This window comes from Pogoniulus pusillus, chromosome 36 (assembly GCF_015220805.1).
Source record: "Pogoniulus pusillus isolate bPogPus1 chromosome 36, bPogPus1.pri, whole genome shotgun sequence".
Taxonomy (NCBI): domain Eukaryota; kingdom Metazoa; phylum Chordata; class Aves; order Piciformes; family Lybiidae; genus Pogoniulus; species Pogoniulus pusillus.
Window position 1 is genome coordinate 2,317,609 of NC_087299.1, and position 9,933 is coordinate 2,327,541.

General features: G+C 59.0%; 1 protein-coding gene across 1 annotated transcript; it reads left to right on the forward strand.

The window, feature by feature from the left end:
* Positions 1 to 2,689: 2,689 nt before the first annotated feature.
* On the forward strand, positions 2,690 to 8,565 carry NECAP2 (NECAP endocytosis associated 2). Its single transcript, XM_064171788.1, has 8 exons — positions 2,690 to 2,814; positions 3,567 to 3,667; positions 3,773 to 3,877; positions 4,253 to 4,334; positions 5,482 to 5,590; positions 7,273 to 7,447; positions 7,596 to 7,680; positions 8,352 to 8,565. The coding sequence occupies exons 1-8, from the start codon at positions 2,714 to 2,716 to the stop codon at positions 8,398 to 8,400; spliced, it is 807 nt and encodes a 268-aa protein (XP_064027858.1). The 5' UTR covers positions 2,690 to 2,713; the 3' UTR covers positions 8,401 to 8,565.
* The last annotated feature ends 1,368 nt before the right edge of the window (positions 8,566 to 9,933 follow it).

Sequence of the window (9,933 nt, forward strand, 5' to 3'; positions counted from 1 at the left end):
GGGTGAGGAAAAGCTCAACAGGAGCCTGCAGTGTGAGTGCAGCCCAGAGAGCAACCCTGTGCTGGGCTGCAGCCAGAGCAGTGTGGGCACAGGGCAAGGGAGGGGATTCTGCCCCTTGGCTCTGCTCTCCTCAGACCCCACCTGCAGTCCTGGGGGCAGTTCTGCAGCCCCCAGCACAAGCAGGACATGGAAGGGTTGGAGCCAGCCCAGAGGAGGCCACCAAGATGCTGAGAGGGCTGCAGCAGCTCTGCTCTGAGCACAGGCTGAGAGAGTTGGGGCTGTGCAGGCTGGAGAGGAGAAGGCTTGGAGGAGAGCTTGGAGTGGCCTTGCAGGATCTGCAGGGGGCTGCAGGAGGGCTGGGGAGGAACTATTGAGAAGGTCTGGGAATGGCAGGAGGAGGAGGAGAAGGAGGAGAAGGAGGAGGAGGAGGAGGAGGAGGAGGAGGAGGAGGAATGGGTTTGAAGTGGCAGAGGGGAGCTGGAAAGTGGATGTGAGGAAGAAGTTGTTTGCAGGGAGGGTGGTGAGAGACTGGCACAGGTTGAGGGTGGTGAGACCCTGGCACAGGTTTCCCAGGGAGGTTGTGGGGCACAGAAGCACCCAATGTGATCAAAGATCACATTGGGTGCTTCTGTGCCCCACAACCTCCCTGGAGATGTTCAGCACCAGGTTGGATGATGCCCTGAATGATCTGTTCTAGTGGGAGGTGTCCCTGCCTATGGCAGGAGGTTGGAACTGGCTGATCCTTGAGGTCCCTTCCAAGCTTAACCATTCTATGATTCTGTGATTTTTACCCCCAAAGGGGGAATTTGAACCATTTTTATCCCTTGCCCCACCCTGCATTTTTAAGCTTGGCAGAGAGCAGGAGGAGGGTGGGACGTGGCACTGCTCATCAGGACCCAAATGAGCTGTGCCTGTGCTACCTCTCACCATGGAGCAGGAATAAGTGATTTGGGGCTTTTTTAGTTAGGGTGGGTTTTTTTTGTTTATTTTAGGTATTTTATTGTTGTTTCTGGACTCCTCACTGCTGGGGAAGGTGGGCAGAAGCTGTCAGGGCACCTCTGACCCAGGAGGAGTGCTCAGAGTGCTCTGGCAGCACCCTCTGAATTCTTCTTTTTAATTGAGCTTTTTTTTTTTAATGTCAAATCAGAGAATCACAGAATCAGGCAGGGCTGGAAGGGAGCACAAGGAGCAGCCAGTCCCAACCCCCCTGCCATGCCCAGGGACACCCTACCCTAGAGCAGGCTGCACACAGCCTCAGCCAGCCTGGCCTCAAACACCTCCAGCCATGGGGCCTCAACCCCCTCCCTGGGCAACCCATTCCAGCCTCTCACCACTCTCCTGCTCAGCAACTTCCTCCTCACCTCCAGCCTCACTCTCCTCACCTCCAGCTTTGCTCCATTCCCCCCACTCCTGGCACTCCCTCACAGCCTCAAAAGTCCCTCCCCAGCTTTTTTGGAGCCCCCTTCAGCTCCTGGCAGGCCACAAGAAGGTCCCCTGGGAGCCTCCTCTGCTCCAGCCTGCACAGCCCCAACTCTTTCAGGCTGTGCTCACAGCAGAGCTGCTGCAGCCTCTGAGCATCCTCCTGGCCCTGCTCTGGACACTCTCCAGCACCTCCACAGCCCTCTTGTCCCAGGGGCTCCAGAGCTGGATGCAGGACTCCAGGTGGGGTCTCAGCAGAGCAGAGCAGAGGGGCAGAATCCCCTCCCTGGCCCTGCTGGCCACACTGCTGCTGCTGCAGCCCAGGCTCTGCTTGGCTCTCTGGGCTGCAGGTGCACACTGCTGGCTCCTGCTGAGCTTCTCCTCCAGCAGCACCCCCAGGGCCCAGTCCTCTTCAATATCTTTATTGATGATCTGGACCAGGGCCTGGGGCACAGCCCTGTGAGGAGAGGCTGAGGGAGCTGGGGGGGTGCAGCCTGCATGTGAGGAGGCTCAGGACAGAGCTCATTGCTGCCTGCAGCTGCCTGCAGGGAGGCTGTAGCCAGGTGGGGTTGGGCTCTGCTGCCAGGCCCCCAGCCAGCAATAGAACAAGGAGACACAGCCTCAAGTTGTGCCAGGGTAGGTCTAGGCTGGATGTGAGGAGGAAGTTCTTCACAGAGAGAGTGATTGGCATTGGAATGGGCTGCCCAGGGAGGTGGTGGAGGCACCGTGCCTGGGGGTCTTTAAGAAAAGCCTGGATGAGGCACTTAGTGCCATGGTCTGGTTGACTGGATAGGGCTGGGTGCTAGGTTGGACTGGATGAGCTTGGAGGTCTCTTCCAACCTGCCTGATTCTATGATTCTATGATTCTATGATTCTATGATTTGTTCCAGCAAACCATTGTCTGTAGAGGCGCCTCCGGCCCGCCAGGCGGCGCCGCCGCGGCGGTGGAAGAAGAGGGTACGGAGGCGCCGCCTGCCGCTCTGCCGGACGGCCCCGCTCGGGTGCTGGGGGCGGTACCATCGAGGCGGGGCGGGGCAGCGCGGCGGGGGCGGGGCGGGGCATAGAGGCAGGGGCGGGGCCGAGAGGCAGGGGCGGGTCGGAGCGGCGGGGCCGAGAGGCAGGGGCGGGTCGGAGCGGCGGGGGCGGGTCGGAGCGGCGGGGCCGGGGCGGGGCCGAGAGGCAGGGGCGGGGCGGAGCGGCTGGGGCGGGGCGGAGCGGCGGGGGCGGGGCGGAGCGGCGGGGGCGGGGCGGAGCGGCGGGGCGGTGTCGGCGGTGTCGCGCCGCGGTGGCGGCCATGGCGGCGGCGGAGGAGGAGGAGTACGAGGCGGTGCTGTGTGTCAAACCGGCGGTTCACGTCTACCGGGTCCCGCCGCGGGCCTCCAACCGCGGCTACAGGTGCGGCCTGTCCCTCTCCTGCGGGGCCCGTTCCGCTGCCCCTTCCCGCAGCCTGGCTGGCCTCCTGTCACGGGGCTAAGGGAAGTTCGTCTCCTCCTCTCCGTGGGATGGTTGGGGTCTGCCCTTACCCCTGTGGCGCTGTGGGGGACCTCTGCGCCCTCCGTAGGTTACGCAGGACCTGTCCCCTCGCTCCCCAGAGGGCGTCTGGTCACCTGTCGTGGGGCTGTGGCGTGGCTTGCCCCTTCCCCGGGGCGTCTGTAGGGCTGGAGGACCTGACCCTCACGGGGTACCTTTGTCCCCCCATATCAAACCCATGCCCTCAGCAAGGGTTCTCCACCCACCCGTGTGCCTTGGGGCTCCTTTTCCCTCGCGCCTCAGGCAGCCCTGGCAGAGCCAGGCTGTCGCTAATGCTCCTTTGCACCTCCGGGAAGCTGCCGTCGAGCCGCGGATCCTGCGGAAAGGGAAGCGAAACCTCTCGTGCGAATCTTGCCCGGTCCCTGCTGGGACCCGAGGCCTGGTTCCGCGGGGCTCTGGCTGCTTTGGGGTGGCACAAGGCTGGGTACGACGAATCCACCTCCTTCCGCAGCCAGCACGGGGGGCAGCAGCCTCCTGCTTGCGCCCCTTCGGCGCTGTCAGTGAGGAGGGTCCGGCCGAGCTCTGTGCCGCGTCCCGGGGGCGTCGCCGTAGGTGGATGGTGCTGGCTGAGACGGGAGGCAGCTCAGACACCCATCGCTGCTTCCTCTTGTCTGCAGAGCTGCGGAGTGGCAGCTGGACCAGCCGGCGTGGAGCGGCAGGCTGCGGATCACGGCCAAGGGCAAGATCGCCTTCATTAAGCTGGAGGACAGAACCTCGGGTGAGGAGAAAGGAAAGCCAAAGCTCCTGTGCCTCTGGGTGAGGAAGAGGACGGTGCAGAGAAGCCGCGTCCTGCTGTTGAGCCGCTCCTGCTTCTCTCTTTCAGGAGAGCTTTTTGCCCAGGCACCGGTGGAGCAATTCCCGGGCATCGCCGTGGAGAGCGTGACCGACTCCAGCAGATACTTCGTGATCCGGATCGAGGACGGCAACGGTACCGGATGGGTGCCCCTGCTGGCCGCAGGCTGGGGGAGTCACCGCGGAAAGCCTTCGGTGCCCTCACTGCCCTTGTGTGTGAAGGATTCCTGCTGCCCAGGGCTAAATGTGCCCTGAGTCCAAGTGGCAGAGGGACAAACGAGCTCGCTCCGCGCCACGGCTCTCACCAGCACTCAGAGCAGCTTCGTGTTGCTGTGGGCGTGAGGACGGCTCCCTGCTTGGGTCAGCCTGCAGCCAGCGAGCTAAAGATCTCTGCAGTCCTGTGTCGCAGGCTCCAGAGGGCACCTCCAGCTGGAGGAGGTGGCAGGCAGGAGGGGGTGTGGGGTGTGGCACCGCTCCGTGACTCCAGCCCTTGCTCTTCCTCCCTCCCCAGGCCGCCGGGCGTTCATTGGAGTCGGCTTTGTCGACCGAGGGGATGCTTTTGACTTCAATGTAGCTCTCCAAGACCATTTTAAGTGAGTTCGTGCCTCTCCCTGTGGCCTCTCAGCTTGGTTTTTCTGTCGTGCACATCCCCTAGAAGTGGCAGGGGAGAGGAAGCTGCCAGCTGCTGTCGTGCTTGAGCAGGCAGCTGTGGTGCAGGGAGGTGGAAACTCCTGTGCCTCTGTGCAGGCAGCTCTGCTTCCCAGAGATGGTCAGCATCCTTCCCAGTCACCTGGCTGAGGGGACAGAGTGGACACTGGGGCAGTTTGCTGATGCTCCAAAACTGTGAGGAGGGGCTGGCACCCCCTCAGCCTGGGCTGGCATTTAGCAGAGCTGGGCAAAAAAGGGCAAGGATAGGATTCTGCCCCTGGGGAGGAAGAGACTCCTGCAGCAGGACAGCTGAGGGGGAGACCTGCTGGAAAGCAGCTCCACAGAGAAGGACCTGGGAGTGCTGGAGGACAACAGGTTGCCTACGAGCCAGCAATGTGCCCTTGTGGCCGAGAAGGGCAATGGTGCCCTGGGGGCATGAAGAAGAGTGTGGCCAGTAGGTCACAGAGGGAGCTTCTTCTCCCTCTCTACTCTGCCCCGGTGAAGCCACCTCTGGAGTTCAGGATCCAGTTCAAGAGAGACAGGAAACAGCTGGAGAGAGTCCAGGGGAGGCTCTGAAGCTGCTGAGGGGCCTGGAGCAGCTCTGTGAGGAGCAAAGGCTGAGAGCCCTGGGGCTGAGAGCCTGCAGAAGAGCAGCCCCAGAGGGGAGCTGAGCAATGCTCAGCAAGAGCTGAAGGAGCTGTGAGGGGCAAGAGGCTGGGGCCAGAGTCCTGTCAGTGGTGCCCAGGGACAGGACAAGGGTGAGGGGACACAGACTGGAACCCAGGAGGTTCCAGCTGAGCAGGAGGAGCAACTTCCTTGGTGTGAGGGTGCTGGAGGCCTGGAGCAGGCTGCCCGGAGAGGTTGTGGAGTCTCCTTGTCTGGAGAGCTTCCAACCTCCCCATGGCATTGTGCTCCTGGGCAAGCTGCTGTGGCTGCCCTGCTTTAGCAGGGGGGGGGTTGGACTTGGATGATTTTCAGAGGTCCCTTCCAACTTCCACCCTGCTGGGATCTGTGTCTTGGGCATGACTTGCCTGGGGGAGCCTCTGGCTGGTTGTTAACTTGTGTCCTTCTCTGGCTGTTTAACTGCTGCAGGTGGGTGAGGCAGCAGAGTGAGCTGGCCAAACAGGCTGAGAGCCCCGAGCAGGGCCCCAAGCTGGACCTGGGCTTCAAGGAGGGACAAACCATCAAGCTCAACATTGCGGTAAGAGCTTCTCCAGCTCAGCCTGCTCCTGCCCTTCCCCTTGGGCTGGCACCAGAGGAAGTGGCAGCTGCACCTCCAAGTCCCTGTGCATGAGGAGCACCCAGTGCAGATATGATGCAGTGGTGTGCAGAGGTGATGCAGTGGTGTGCAGAGATCATGCAGTGGTGTGCAGAGGTGATGCAGTGGTGTGCAGAGATCATTCAGTCGTGTGCAGAGGTGATGCAGTGGTGTGCAGAGATGATGCAGTGGTGTGCAGAGGTGATGCAGTGGTGTGCAGAGGTGATGCAATGGTGTGCAGAAGTGATGCAGTGGTGTGCAGAGGTGATGCAGTGGTGTGCAGAGGTGATGCAGTGGTGTGCAGAGGTGATGCAGTGATGTGCAGAGGTGATGCAGTGGTGTGCAGAGATCATGCAGTGGTGTGCACAGGTGATGCAGTAGTGTGCAGAGGTGATGCAGTGGTGTGCAGAGATCATGCAGTGGTGTGCAGAGATCATGCAGTGGTGTGCAGAGGTGATGCAGTGGTGTGCAGAGGTGATGCAGTGGTGTGCAGAGGTGATGCACTGGTGTGCAGAGATCATGCAGTGGTGTGCAGAGGTGATGCAGTGGTGTGCAGAGGTGATGCAGTGGTGTGCAGAGATCATGCAGTGGTGTGCAGAGGTGATGCAGTAGTGTGCAGAGGTGATGCACTGGTGTGCAGAGATCATGCAGTGGTGTGCAGAGGTGATGCAGTGGTGTGCAGAGGTGATGCAGTGGTGTGCAGAGGGATTCCCAGTCACAGAACTGGGTCCTTGGGTTCATGGTTGGGATTTGTGGGGCAAAACCAATCTCAGGTTCATCAACCTAAGCTGTTGAAATGGGTCCAGGGAAGGCCACGAAGATGATCAGAGGGTGGAGAACCTCAGCTGCAAGGACAGGGCTGGGAGAGTTGGGGCTGTTCAGGCTGGAGAAGGCTTCAGGGAGACCTTAGAGCAACCTTCCAGGGCCGGAAGGGAGCTGCAGGAGAGCTGGGGAGGGACCTGTGACAAGGGCTAGGAGTGCCAGGACAAGGAGCAATGGCTTAGAGCTGGGAGAGGGGAGACTGAGACTGGAGATGAGGAAGAAATTCTTTAGAGTGAGGGTGGGGAGAGACTGGCACAGGTTGCCCAGGGAGGCTGTGGCTGCCCCTGCCTGGAGGTGTTCAAGGCCAGGTTGGATGAGGGACTGGCACAGGCAGGACAAGCACATTTGTTGTGCAGCTGAGATTCCTTCCAGGGCTTCTCTGACTAGAGAAGAAAGTCAGAAAGGGACTTCTGAGAAGGACTTGTAGTGATAGGATGAGAGGGAATGAATTGAAGCTGGCAGAGGGGAGATTAAAACTGGAGATGAGGAGGAAATTCTTGAGGGTGAGATTGGAGAGAGATTGGCACAGGTTGCCCAGGGAGGCTGTGGATGGTCCTTGCCTGGAGGTGTTCAAGGCCAGGCTGGATGAAGCCTTGAGCAGCCTGGGCTGGTGGGAGGTGTCCCTGCCCATGGCAGGGGGGGCTGGAACTGGCTGATCTGTAATATCCCTTCCAAGCTAAAGCATTCTGTCAGACTCTGAGTCCAGGGACACCACAGCTCAGCAGTGTTTTGATCCCCAGGTGAGCCATGGCTGGCTCTGGATTTAAACCTGGCACCACCCAACTCTCCCTCTCCTCTTTCAGAACATGAAGAAAAAAGAAGGAGGAGCAGGGAACCCCAGACCACGTCCTGCAGGTCCTGGGGGGCTCAGCTTGCTCCCACCACCTCCTGGAGGAAAATCTTCCACTCCAGTTTGTCCTGCAGAGCGACCAACACCGCTCTCAGCACCCACCCGGCTCCCAGGCACCCCCATCACAGGTCTGTGGTCACACAACCATCACTGCAAAGCTCTTCAGGCTCCATTTTTATCCATCACAGTTGGGAAAAGAGAATGGGAAGCTGGGAACAAGAGTGGAGATTAACTCCTGGTTCATTAACTCCTGGTTAATTCTCTTTCTGGCTTCAGACTCCCTCTTGTCCTGGCCACAGCCTCCTGTTGCTCCCTCTGCTGCCACTGCTGACGCCTGGGGAGACTTCACCAAAGCTTCAGGGTGAGGCCCTAAGGGGTTTGTTTGTGACCTGGGGGATGCCCACACTAAGAAACCCCAAACCCTGCCCGTTTTGCTGCAGACTCTGCTGGGGCAGGGTCTCTGCTCCAGCCAAACATCCTTTTAGGATATAAAAGAGGCTCAAATTCACAGAAATCAGGATTGTCTGGGCTGGAGGAGAGCTCTGTGATCATCCAGTCCAACCTTCAACCCAGCACCACCACAGCCCCAGCTGCCATGGCCACAGGTTTCTGGAACACCTGCAAGGATGAGGACTCCACCACCACCTCCCTGGGCAGCCTCTTCCAATCCCTGACCACTCTTGCAGCGAAGAAACTGTTCCTCCTGTCCAACCTAACCCTCCCCTGGCACAGTTTCAGGCCATTTCCTCTCCATCATTTGTTCCTTTGAAAACAAAGACCAACCCCCACCTGGCTCCAACCTCCTTTCAGGGAGCTGCAGAGAGCAATGAGGTCTCCCTTCAGCCTCCTCCTTTCCAGACTCAGTTCCCAGTGCAGGTCCATGGGTGCTGCCTTCCTCTTCCTCCCAGTGCTAGTGTCATGCTCTGTGCAGGGGGAGAGTTTTGGGGTGACCCCAGAGGCCCCATTTCTGGCTGCCTCCTCGTGTGCCACAGCCCCTTGCACTCTAAATCCTCTTCTCTCCCCTCTCTCCAGGTCACCTTCTCCCCAGAGTCAGGGAAATGCAGGCTGGGTTCAGTTCTAACCCAGACCCCTCATCCACTCCTCTCTGGGTGCTGGGATCGTCGGGATTCCTTCAGGACCAAAGCAGGGGCTTTGGGATGCCTCACTCCTGCCCTTTATCCCCCTCCTCTGGCAGCAGAAACGCTGAAACCATTCCAGAGAGCAAATAAATCCGTGCCTTAAAACACTCCTCACAGCAGCCTCCCTGTGGAGGGGCTGTTGTGATCCAGCAGCATCCCAGGAAACCTCTGAAGCTTCTCCTTGGCTTTGTCACCTCTTCATGGGCGACTGCTCGGAGCAGCAGGACTCTGGCTCGCAGTTCAGGGAGTTCCCACTGAAGGTTGATGCAGGAAGAACCTCCTTGGAGATGTCACTGCTGGATAAATCCTTTCCTGGTGCTGGGAGCATCCTCCTGGACTCATCTCACCGGCGAAATCCTGAGGAGCATCCTGAGCAGATGCCCAGCATCGCCTCGGGGCAGGGAGTTTGGAGCACTTCAACCTGCGCTGAGTGGAGCTGCAGCTGCCGGGGGCTGAAAGTTCTTCCTCTGGGAAGTTTGGAGGCTGAAAGTTCTTCCTCTGGGGAACTTGGGGCTGAAAGTTCTTGCTCTGGGGAACTTGGGGGCTGAAAGTTCTTCCTCTGGGGAACTTGGGGGCTGAAAGTTCTTCCTCTGGGCAATTTGGGGGCTGAAAGTTCTTCCTCTGGGGAACTTGGGGCTGAAAGTTCTTCCTCTGGGGAACTTGGGGGCTGAAAGTTCTTCCTCTGGGGAACTTGGGGGCTGAAAGTTCTTCCTCTGGGGAACTTGGGGGCTGAAAGTTCTTCCTCTGGGGAACTTGGGGGCTGAAAGTTCTTCCTCTGGGGAACTTGGGGCTGAAAGTTCTTCCTCTGAGAAATTTGGGTCTGAAAGTTCTTGCTCTGGGCAATTTGGGAGCTGAAAGTTCTTGCTCTGGGCAATTTGGGGCTGAAAGTTCTTGCTCTGGGGAACTTGGGAGCTGAAAGTTCTTGCTCTGGGCAATTTGGGGCTGAAAGTTCTTGCTCTGGCAAATTTGGGGGCTGAAAGTTCTTGCTCTGGGGAACTTGGGAGCTGAAAGTTCTTGCTCTGGGCAATTTGGGGCTGAAAGTTCTTGCTCTGGGCAATTTGGGGCTGAAAGTTCTTGCTCTGGGGAACTTGGGAGCTGAAAGTTCTTGCTCTGGGCAATTTGGGAGCTGAAAGTTCTTGCTCTGGGCAATTTGGGGCTGAAAGTTCTTGCTCTGGGGAACTTGGGAGCTGAAAGTTCTTGCTCTGGGCAATTTGGGGCTGAAAGTTCTTGCTCTGGCAAATTTGGGGGCTGAAAGTTCTTGCTCTGGGGAACTTGGGAGCTGAAAGTTCTTGCTCTGGGCAATTTGGGGCTGAAAGTTCTTGCTCTGGCAAATTTGGGGGCTGAAAGTTCTTGCTCTGGGCAATTTGGGGGCTGAAAGTTCTTGCTCTGGGCAATTTGGGAGCTGAAAGTTCTTGCTCTGGGGAACTTGGGGGCTGAAAGTTCTTGCTCTGGGCAATTTGGGGGCTGGAAGTTCT